The sequence below is a fragment of the Leucopleurus acutus genome (genome assembly GCF_964270905.1).
Source record: "Leucopleurus acutus genome assembly, chromosome: 10".
NCBI lineage: Eukaryota > Metazoa > Chordata > Mammalia > Artiodactyla > Delphinidae > Leucopleurus > Leucopleurus acutus.
Window position 1 is genome coordinate 20,148,569 of NC_139153.1, and position 11,952 is coordinate 20,160,520.

The 11,952-nt window shown below is 45.6% G+C and overlaps 1 protein-coding gene across 14 annotated transcripts in view; it reads left to right on the forward strand.

The window, feature by feature from the left end:
- Positions 1-11,601, forward strand: part of FOXP1 (forkhead box P1) — a 380,424-nt gene extending 368,823 nt beyond the window's left edge. For all 14 annotated transcript variants that reach the window (XM_082848503.1, XM_082848504.1, XM_082848506.1 and 11 more), the window contains 2 exons: positions 2,058-2,224; positions 8,215-11,601. In XM_082848503.1, coding sequence (XP_082704629.1) covers positions 2,058-2,224; positions 8,215-8,359 — 312 coding nt within the window. In that variant the 3' untranslated portion in view covers positions 8,360-11,601. The remainder of the gene's footprint in view (positions 1-2,057; positions 2,225-8,214) is intronic.
- Positions 11,602-11,952: the final 351 nt, after the last annotated feature.

Here is an 11,952-nt window from a genome sequence, read left to right on the forward strand (position 1 = left end):
CACTGTCAGTCAGTCAGCCCAGGTTTTATGATCCAGTCCCCATCGGAAATAGCTTTGCCCTAGAACGCATTAAGAGCCACGGAGAACGCATCATCCCCAAAAGGTTGCCCTGTACGTGACCAGCTCGTCCCAAAGACTACATCCTTAGAAACATTTCCCTTTTGTTTTTACTTCTCAATCTTCGACTGACTTGAGAAGCTGCGAAAAAATACCAAGCTAGAGAGGGGCCCCACTTTCGCCACATTCTGACTGCAGCAGTGAAATGGCTTTGTGGTATTTCCAGGAAAAAGAGACTCACATGATGGTCCCAGCAGAACTTCCATGTCGGGGAGAGGCAGGACCACTGTGTTGTCTCGAACAAAGACAGTCAAGATGCTTGTCCAGCTGCCCCTTGGGGCGGGGGTAAAAAAAACCGGGCAGCGGGTCTGTCTTTTCGCTCTGCCAGAAAAGAAAAAAGGGCTTTACTGCAGTCAGTCACAAGAGATCTGTTGAAAAAAGTACTTGATGCAAATTATTTGACAAACTGTAGGAGAGTGAGGAATGTTCAGATGTGCTGTTCATCAAAATGAGTTCACCACATTTGGAAATGAAAACAGGACTTTTTTTTTTTTTTCCCATTTTTTAAAAGAAGGCAGTTGTTATATAAATTCAGAAGTGGCGGGAAGGGAAGGGAAAGCTGTGGGCTTGCGGAGGGCCTGCCTTTGAAGTAGTCCCTTAGCCAGCGCTGCGGTAGGTGTGGATGGGGCATCCATCGCGGGGCTTGGATGGCTAAGGCGTTTCTGGCTTTGGAGTTTGTACAGCGAGTGAGACTGCGATTGTCTTAATAGGCGGATTCTCTGCAGCCCAGCTTTGTACGCGTCCTCTCTTGGTTTTTGGCTCTTACTGTCTCACCAGAGCCAGGATTTCTAGACTAGTTTGGACTCGTGTATGACTGGCCAGTTGGAGTCACCACGCCAGATTGTCTTGTGATTGCACTTTTTTCCTCATTAGGATGGAAAGGCAGGCATAGTGTAGTCTGCAAGAGGGCCGTTTTGATAAATCTGGGTCTAATTACAGCCGCCAGTTTTCGAACGTCTGTCCTCTCTTAATAAAATGAAGAGTCACTGGGTCAGGGTCATGACCCAAATGCGACAACATGGCTACTTCAGCCCAGTGATAAGTACCGCATCTCAGGACTGGGGTGGTCGTTCTGTTCAACCGCAGTAGGATAAAACAATGAGCAGTATCCCACCACGGAGTTGAGGATTTCTTTCTTTTCCCCGCCACTTGCACACTCTGTCGCTGACACTCGCTTGGAGGGAGGGACTTTGTCACCTCAGTAAGGATGTACTTACATACCCAGAGGAAATACGATTTACAGCTTCCTTTTGCCAGAGATTTCTTTCTTCTTCAGTCCTCCAATTCCAGGTGATTGGTCAGACCCCGAAAGATTACCTAGAGTTACCGTTCAGCCAGTTATCTGAACACTACACTAAAAAGATTCAAAAATAATTCGTTCCAGTGGAAATGATGGGGGCGGGGAGATAAAAACGGATTCCACTTCTATAATCTCTTCCTTTTCTGTAGGCTCTAAGACAAATGGTTATATGGAAGTGCTCCTAAGTTTGGGCTCTGTGGCCCGAGTAATCTGCTCAGATCTTTAATAACATCCAATACTGGAGGCATCGAAGTGGATAAAGAAATGAAAATTCCATCATATGTCCCTGTGATCTAGAAATGTTCCGCTCCTCTTGAAGAAAGGCATCAGACAGAAACCTCGTTACTGGTAGATAGCCTTGTCTAAACCCAGATGCCTCTACCCAGCAGGGCTGACCGGAGCCCTCCCTCCCCACGGGCGCTTTGGTCCCTCCAGCTAGCTCTCTGAGACCCAGCCTGGGCCGTGTGTCAGCAGCCTGACTTGTAAAGCACAAATCCTTCTACACCGATTAGAAACTTGTCTTTTCCAACCCGTGCCCAGAATGCCGTGAAACCGAACATCATTGAATCCACCCGTAACTGAGAGCCTCCCCGTCTGTGTACACCCTTGTCTTCATAAATCTTCTCTCGGTTGATGGCAGGCTTCGATGGCTGAGAACAGTATACCTCTATACACTACCGCTTCCATGGGAAACCCCACTCTGGGCAACCTAGCCAGCGCCATACGGGAAGAGCTGAACGGGGCGATGGAGCACACCAACAGCAACGAGAGCGACAGCAGCCCGGGCAGATCCCCTATGCAAGCCGTGTGAGTACCCGCCACCCCGGAACGCCTTTGCCGTCACCTCCCGGTCCCCCTGTTCTAGGTGCACACCGGCCCCTTCTCCTCTGGCGGCTTTTGACACCTTTTCTGTAACTTCTGATTTCCTAGAACCCAGATAGAAGTGGGTGCATCCAGAAACCTTTAGCTCGGTCCGCACCGAGGAGGACCGTTTACGGACGTTCCCGTTACAGCAGTAGGCTTCACGCGGCCCCACGAGTGCCCAAGGCCATAAAATGGGTGACACCTGTGCTCTTGGCCTTCGCTCGCCCGGCTCAGGCCATTCGCGCAGCCACATTACCTTTTCCTCCTATAGCAGTAGAACGCATCCCGGTGGCAGAGTTCTTCGCTGTCTGTTCACCGTGTGGGCGGGCTGAAGCTAGCGGGGAGGCAAAGGATGCTCGTTTACTTGGTTACGTGGTACGCGGAAGCGCGGACGCCATGCCGAAGCGTCATTACCAAGCACTGACGATGGCACGAACGAAAGGTGGCATGGTTCATAGATTGCTCTTAAAATATTAAAAGGAAAATTAACAGGAGCATTATAGCAGCAGACGGCAGTATAATGAGCACGCCCAGAAGCGTACGGAGTGAGGCACGGGGGCTCTCCCAGGCTGCATGTGCGTGGCGTCAGGACCAGGCGCACCACGGGCGGGGCCGTGCGTGCTGCCCCTTTTGGCTGGGTGATGGGAGGCAGGCGGGGTGACGGTAACGACTCCCCGTCTCCCAGGAAAAGTTTTAAACGAGCAAAGAGAGCACATTTCCCCAGAGAGGATTGGCGGGGGTTGCTGTCGAGTGACAGCCTCTGGCTTTGAGCGAGTCTCTGCGAAACCCGCTGCCCGCTTTTAAAGGGATAAACCTATTCAGTGGTGACCGTGCTGTCAGCTCCTAGAAACGAACCCCTTGTCTACACAGTGTCTCTGAATTCCTGACCAACGTCTTATTTTAAGAGCATTTGAGTGATGATGAGAATGGAAAATATGACCTGTGGCAGTTAGCAAGAGCATGAACTGGCACCTACCAACACAGGCAAAATGCTGTCTGCCAGCATGGGTAGCTTGGTGGGTTTGGAGGAATCTGAAATTCGATTCTTTAGCATTTGAATTGCATGCCCAGAGTGCTTTGAAAAGGACCTTTAAAGATGAAAATAATCGTTTTAAATTTATATCAACAGTCTCTTAGCATTTACTCCACAGCATTTTAAGAATGTGTTTCTCTCTCACGCCGCCACTGCCATCGATCTTCCTTCGTCGAGCAACCTGGTCTTTCTGACTTTATTATCACACCCGTATTCATCTCGAAATCGTTGTCACCACAGGAGTATTTTAACTCAGCTATTAAGGAAGTTCAGAGCACACGTAAATTGGCGTGTGCGCTGCTTCAAGGAATACTTACTGGAGCAAAAGCATCTGAAGTTACTGAGTGGAAGAGAGACTGTTTGTCTGTCATAGTATCCACAGACCGCTGACGTTTACCTGATGTGTGTTCCTAATATTTATAGTAAAAAGGATCGCTGAAAAGAGAGAAGACAATTTTTAAAAAAGGTATTTGGGTAAAAACCTCTCACAGCAGTTTAGAGTGAGGCTAATTTTGCTGTGCAAGACAGAGTCACTATAAAGTTATTTCAGACTTCGAGTTAAACCAGAAACCTTGCTTTACAGCAAGCAATCAATCAGCCTAATTTTTAACGAAACGAAGGTTGTACTGGTGTGAGTGTTTTGTTTTTAAGAAACCCTGCATAGAGATGCCCCAAAGCATACTGTTTTATCGCTCAAATCTCACAGGTTTACACTAAAATAAAGGATTTTGCTAAAAATAATTGCTGGTCATCAGCCCGTATTCCCTGTGCCTACTCTCGGTGTTTGTGAGAGATGCTTAACGCTTTTTGATCTCAAATTTCCATTAAGCGAATTCTATAATGACGTAGTTTTCTTTCTTGTCCAACGTGCATTACCCTGCTAGGATGCAACTTGTTTCTCACCTGTTCTGTTCTCTGCGAATAAACCAGCCATAAACGCTACAGCAAGGCTTAAAGGGCCTCGGTTAATGAGGCAGCCCAGCTACTATGGAGTGTCGAAAGAGAACTTCTTACCCTTTCTGTGACACTCAAACCCCACAACATTTTTGTCTGTCTCTTGAAACAAACGCTACAAAGTAGTCACATAATTATGGCTTTGGGGCCTTATACTTTTATCCTGATAGGGGGCTAAAGGAGCTACAGAGCAAAATACTCCATGCTGTGCCCACACCCTCTGAACACAATGCCTTTAAACACCAGTCCGCTTGCCTTAAAAACTCCTCTGTTCCCAGAGTAGCTAAACAAAGGAATTACTCAGATGTAAGAAAGGAAACGTGGGGCTTTGCGGTTATTCACTGGGAGCCCTTTCGGAAGCAGGAGTCGGAGAGAAAGGCACTGGGCGGCAGTGGGGGGGTGGGGGGCGACCTGCAAGGGTAGAAGGCGCCACCTGCAGCTCCATCTCCCAGGAGGCACCTGGGAGACCGTGAAACAGTGTGCATCTTACCTGAAATGGATCTCGCGTGGAGATCCTTCCTCTAGAGCCCTGCGTGCCTGAGTTACTGCTTTTGCCCCACCTGGGGGCAGGAGGGGCCGGGGGGCGGGGATCTGCTGGTATCACGAAACGGCGTGAAGCTGGATTTCATCTCTGTGGCGTTTTAAGAAGCCTTAGTATCTCACCTGGTTGCGTTGTCAGGTTGTCACACCGTAGACCTGGTCAGTTCACCTTTGCTGGGCTTCCACTCGGCAGTAGGTGCTGGGACTGAGCCAGCGTGCGTAGGGTCGTCCCCTGTGCCTTTGGGACGGAAAAATAACCTTCCTGAAGTTGGGTTGCAGATTTCAGGGGAAAACAAAATATTCTCTCCCGTGAACTCTACGTTGTTGGCGGGACTGGGTGGGTGGGTGGGTGGGGGTGGGGGGATTTTGTTTCGTTCTGCCTGGCAAAACATTTGTCCGAGTCTAAAATTACAAAGCAAGAACTTCACGAAGACTCGCCAGTCTCTTCCAGGGCCCAGCACCCCTCCCACCCATATAGCCTTGTATCATCTCTGTCATCAGATTCAGCTCTGTAAACCAGAAAAGATGAATACATCTGGTAGTTTAAAAAAACGAAAATAGGAAAATGTTGATCAGGGAAAGCTGACTCTCAATCCAGGCTACACACAACCCAACACCACTCCTGTCCAATCAGTGTCACGAGAACCACGTTGCCAGGGGACAGGAGGGGGGTGACGTTTGAAGTAACAGTTCTCAATGGTGCGAATACGAAACTGAAACGTGAAGAGATGTTCACCATTGTCAGTCATCCAAAAACAACACCGTGTACGGTAACCTGAGCTTTCCTTATTACACCTGCCCAGCAACACCATGTTCTCAGAAAGCAGTGCTTGGTGCTGATGAGGTTGAGTCTAGATTGATAAAGCTGCTTTGGCAGTTAGTATTGCACTAAATCATAAGAACCGTAAGATGTTTTCGCCTCTGCTCCAACCATTTTATTCTTAGAAATTTATCCTAAGGAGGTAAACCAACAGAAATATGGATAAAAGCGGTCACTGTGTTACACAAAGATCAAGGCGGGGGCGAGGTATGGGGGTGAGCGAAAGACAGTCCCCAAATGCCCAGTATTAAGGGACTAATGTCATCACACTGGGATGTCATAGCCATAACAATCAACACTGTAAAGGTAGCAAAATAATCACATTCTTGCTACGTGTACAATATGTAAAAAACGTGGCCCCAAATGGGAGAAGACAAGCAAAACCAAGAAAGTCTACCTTAATTAGAGTTTATGGGTGATACATATATATATATATATATATATATATATATATATATATATATATATATATTTAAGGAATAAAAATCAACACACCTAACTCTTCCCAAAACAATATAGGGGGTCCTACCGGAGCTGACTTCCCAGGCAACGCCAATGTATGCAGTCACACAGGATCCCACACTTAAGAGTTTTAACGCTCAGCTGTTTCCGAAATCCTCAACGACTTTTTCAAACACATTTCACTTTGCACTGGGCTCTGCACATTATGCATACGGTCCTGGATCTTGATGCTGAAACACAAATAAATAGGCCCATTAAAAAACTAAAGCTAGATGGAGCCAAACTAGTAAAACATACTCTACTCTAATAAAACTTGGGTATATTTCGTTTTGCACGTAGGTTGTAAGAATACGGGCCCTATTTTTTTTTTTTTTTAATGGTTTGCTGTTTTTTTGCTTTTTTAAAAACATTTATTTTGTGTTTTATTTTTGGCTGCGTTGGGTCTTCATTGCTGCGCGTGGGCCCTCTCTAGTTGCAGGGAGCCGGGGCCACGCTTCGCTGCGGTGCGCGGGCCTCTCATGGCGGTGGCCTCTCTCGTTGCAGAGCACGGGCTCCAGGCACGCAGGCTCAGTAGTTGTGGCGCACGGGCTCAGCCGCTTCGCGGCACGTGGGATCTTCCCGGACCGGGGCTCGAACCCGTGTCCCCTGCGTCGGCAGGCGGACTCTCAACCACTGCGCCACCAGGGAAGCCCCGGGCCCTATTTTTTAAAAGCTATTTATCCCAACATCTACCCCCAGACACTCTCAAGGCTCTGCTCATTTTACAGTCAGTTGCCCTTCTAGAGGATCACGTGTCAAAGGGCAGTCCAAAGCACTCCTCTGTTGATTTTTCAAGGGTTCAAGAGGCCTTTGCGGTTTGCACACAGCATCAGTTATTTAGGAAGGCCACCATCCCCAACACCTCCTCTTATTACTAGTAATACTTGATAACGTCAATGAAAAAAATCCTCCCTTCTGCGGCCCGTTCCTGCAACGGGACTTCTCTTTAAAAAAAAAAAAAACCTGAATGGTTCTTTTACGTATCAAAAGCCCCGCCACCAAAAGTAATTTGTATTTGCAAACGATCGGTTGTAAATATGATTTAGGAACAACATTTCTCAATTGTTATCGGAGTGCTGCGCGTGGTCCCCCACAGGCCCCTTCGGGTGAACCGTGCGCTGGGCTATAATGAGCAAGTCTGCAGATCTCATCGGAGCCCCGCGTCCCGGTGGCCGCTACCAGCCGGGCCTCATGTTTTGCCTTGTTTACAGCTGACAGCGTTATTATTCTGATCGGGGCTCTGCTTTCTTATCATATTGTTGTGTTGAGCGCGCCTTTTCCTCTCCGTTTGTGTTCCCTGGCAGGGCTTTTCTTGCCTTATTGACAGTTTGTAAAAATATGCATTAATTTGGGGTTTCCAGCATGTATCATGGTGTCTCTCTGCTGTGTTTGCTTGAAGTTGATTAATGATAGACCCTCGCTTGGGGTCGGTCTCCGGAGAGTTCTTTCACAGGTTCTGCATGTTAACTAGCAAAGCAGAACACACAGCAAGCCGTGATTAGCCCAGCCTCCTGCACACAGTGGTCCCCACAAACCACTGTTGCGTTAACCGATTCTTGCTTCACGGGATTATTGGAAGATTTGTATTCATCCACCCAGCAGGCCACTATGGGGCCTGTTAGCTGACACTCAAAGGGTGGTCCTCGGACCAGCAGCATCACCGGGGAGCTGGTCAGAGATGCAGAGGCTCAGGCCACGCCCCAAACCTGCTGAGTCACAGGCTGCATTTTCACCAGATCCCACGGGAATCTGTGTGCACATTACAGTGTAAGAAACACCACGGGAGGAGGACACACCCCCTGATGCTTCTGTCCAGAGACCCTTCTGTGATGACGGAAATTTCTCCCTCTGTGCTATCCAACATGGTAGCCGTTAGGCAACACATGTGGCCCTTGAGCTCTTGAAATGTGGCCAGTGTAACTGAGAAATGGAATTTTAAATTGTCTTCATTTTCATAGTCGCACGTGGTTAGCGGCTGCTGTGTCGAACATCACAGCTCTAGACTGGGGATTTTGTGTTACCCAAAACCGCCGACGTACCTTGCGTTGGGAAGTCCCCACGGTGAACCTTCTTTTGTCTTTCCAGGCATCCTGTACATGTCAAAGAAGAGCCCCTGGATCCAGAGGAAGCTGAAGGGCCGCTATCCCTAGTGACAACAGCCAACCACAGTCCAGATTTTGACCACGACAGAGATTACGAAGACGAACCAGTACATGAGGACGTGGAGTGAACATCTGGGCAGGCCGACCCCAAGAGCGTGAAGATTGGGGGGGGGCACACAAGACAAAACACGTCAAAAGTTTGCAGTGAAATCGTTCTCCATTGGTTGTACAGTGTGGAGGATTTTTCACTGCATTTTGACAACTCTGCAATGTGTTAACTCTTAGTGCCATCAAGAATCCCATTTGGGAGTATTTTTGATTTTTCTACTTTTTGTTGAAAAAAGGAATTTGTACTCTGTGCATTGGATGGACTTGTTTGGTACTGGGGATTTTCCTCTCTTAACAGTCAACATCAGTGTTGTAAATTTGCTAAACTGATTCACTTTTAGCAGCAGACTTTGAACTGCAGTCCTGCCGACATTGGACAGTGAGGACACCCAACTGAGCATGTGCACCTAAGCTGCAGACCACGCCTCTGCCCAGAATTTAAGGATTCCAATGGACGACCTATTTGCACAGTACTGCATGTTGATTATCACTGCCTTTACTCCATTTTTTTTTTTTTTTTTTTTTTTTTTTTTGCTTCCAGTTGGGATGGGGAAGGCCTTTGTGTGTGTATTGGGGGGAGGGTTTAAAAATAATTATCCCAAACTTTTTAATGTATTGCTTTTTTTTTTTTTTTTTTTTGGCTTCTCCTATACCATTTTAAGTTCTGACCTCAGGCCTCCATTCGGGCCCACGGCCTCTTGGAGGCTTCAAGTTTTCTGTACCTTGTGATGAATGTTAATAGGTGTTTTTATTATACGAAGCTGAATGTCATTTCTCGTTCGTAGTTTTCTGTCACTCATTCCATGTCCCTTCAGACATCACCACTGTTTTCTCGAAAGTCAGAAAACATTCCGTTTTGATCTTTGGCAAAAAGGTCCCAAATGCTGCACTCTACACGTGAAGGTCCTCTCACCCAGACGTGAAGTTCCTGCCAGAAAGAGAATGAATGACAGAAAAAAAAAAAAAAAAATAGAGACACCCTAGGAACCATGCAGATTCATTCCATGAAGCAGTATTGGAAGGTGGGAAGGGGGTTGTTTCAGAGTTTCCTCTTTTTTTTTTTTTTTAATATTGCACCTACCATCATTCTTAATAAATGCCACAGCATTTACCAGCACAAGGAGACATAGGCAGCAGCCCCCTTACCCCCAAAGCGAAACAGACAAAAAACAAACTCTCGCAGTAGTTCGACTGACAGTGGCTGTGGAAGCCCGTCCCTGGGATGACCTAGTTGAGATGGGCCTCAGGCTCTCGCAGTTGTTCAAACCAGTGTGGGTTGCTTTGTTTGCAAAATGGCCCAAAAGCTGGCTTCCCTGAGCAACTGTGCTGAAAGTCGTGGTGGCCCCAAACGGAAACATCCATTCAGACCTGCTTGGTGGCATTCATCTGTCTGAATGCAAATTAGATTTCCGATTGAACTTGCTATGCGAGTTAATGAAAACTGGGTTCAGCAAATGCTAAAGTGTTAATTTCCAATGTGCAGGTTTGGTATAGCAGTTCAGCATGGGAGGCAGTACCATCCCACCAACCCCAAAAACCAACAGGAGAAGACATCAGGCAGATGGGGGCACAGCTCAGCCCTGGGCTTTCGGGGAAACACACGTGGCGCGCAGAACATGACAGTCATGGGTCAGTACAGCCTCAGTCCTTGGAACCCCTGAACGCTTCCACTCTGCACCCCTTTCCTGTCACTCATTTATTTACCTAGGAGTGTAGCTTTTGTTTTAGTTTAAGAGCCTTTTGGAGCTTAATTTATATGCTTTGTACCTCTTTTTTTTTTTTTTCCCTAAAATTACCAAAGATATTCCACAAAGGTAAATTATGTTCTCTGTTTTTATGCTTTATCTGATGAAGCCAAATATCCTCTTCTTGTTGATCAAAGGAGGCAAAATAATTTAGAGGCAATTGATGAGATATAGGCTATTGCTAACTTAAGAGAACTGCTTCTTCATCATAGAGGACATTTAGAAGACCAAGTAGGTAATGGAACCAAAGTTGTTACTTTTTTTTTTTTTTTTTCTTCAGTCCTCGGTTTTTGTTTTTGTTTTTTCCTTCTGTACCTCTACAGAGACCAAAACGCATTCTTGTAAAGAGAACTTATGGGGCTACTGAAGAGAGAAATAGGACACAGTATTAAGGGAGCAATAGAAGGAAGGGATTACCATCTCCAAGAAGAAAAACCAATGTACGGCACATGAAACTTAGGGGGTGTCCAGTCCAGGAGACAGTTAAGATACAATGAAGGTAAAATTCAGAGAGAACAGAACAGCTTCCGCAATTGAACTAGACCGCGTAATGTAGTATTTCTAGAAGACATTTCTTTTTCAAAGAAGGATTGTATGCCACTTTTGTTTAAGGACTGTGCTATGATCACTGCATTCATTTGGGTTTATCTTGGCATATATATCCTCTGGGTTTTTGTTTTTGTTTTTTTTAAAAGGTTTCCTTTTTTTCCTTCCTTTTTTCCGGATTAGGCTTGCGTCAGCATTTTTCATTTAAAAAAAAAAAGTAACATTCCCGTCCACTCACAAGCTTGGTACAAAAACTTCTCTGGCAGTTCCTTTTGAAGCTTCACACTGCTTTCTCTATAAAGAGCAGTCTGTGGTCACTCGAGACTTACTTTTTTTTTTTTTTTTTTTTTCAACTTTTCCAGGCAGCGTCATGATGTGCAGGCAGTAGCCAGACAGGGTCATGGGAAGGGGGCCCTGTGCTTCTAAACTGAGTGGTTGCTGGTTAGTTTGGTATTCAAAAGAGGATAAAAATCTGGTAGATTAGTTCATTCTCAGCATGTGTAGCTAGACATGAGTAAAGTTAACAGCATGAGAAACTGTTAGTACGCATACCTCAGTTCAAACCTTTAGGGAATGATTAAAATTAAAAAAAAAAATACATTTCACTCAGTTGCACTTAGTCGTATGTCTTGCATGCTTAGTCTAAAGACTGTAGCAAAAAGAAAAAAAAAAGAAAAATTAGCTTTTACATATCTTTGCAGGTATCACAGCCTTGCAGAAGAACCAACTGAAAAAAAAAATTTCTCAGGCTTTACAGCAAGCAAACTTCACTCTGATTTTTCCAATTCTGATTCTGTATCCCTTGGGGGTATCCCAGTTGCTTCTTTAGGATGGGGTTTATTATGTTGTACATATATCCCGATGTGTCTGTGTGACTCTTTGTCTTTTTTGGGGGAGGGCGGAGGGTGGTTCTTTTTTTAGATATTGTTCCTAAAAAGGAATAAATGCATATACACCTGTTTGTCAAAACACCTTTGCTTTTTGTGCAACTGCTTTATATTAACGATACTTAAAAAAAAAAAAAAAAAACCTTTGGAAAAAAAACTACTGTATGTAATGGAATTGCAGAATATGCTGCACATGTATTTTATTTAGTTATTCTTGCTTTCAGAATATTGGATGACATTTCCTGACATGTGGGAGGGAGAAACTCCCAAATTTCTTTTTTTTTTTTTTTTTTTTTTGGCTTTTAAAATTGTAACATAGTTGACAGATTTTTTTTTTTTTTTTCTTTTTTCCTGTTCTCATTGATCGGAGCATCTTGTACAGGTTTTTTTGGTGTTTGTGCCTGCCGGTGTGAGTTCCTCTGTTTTTTGATACAT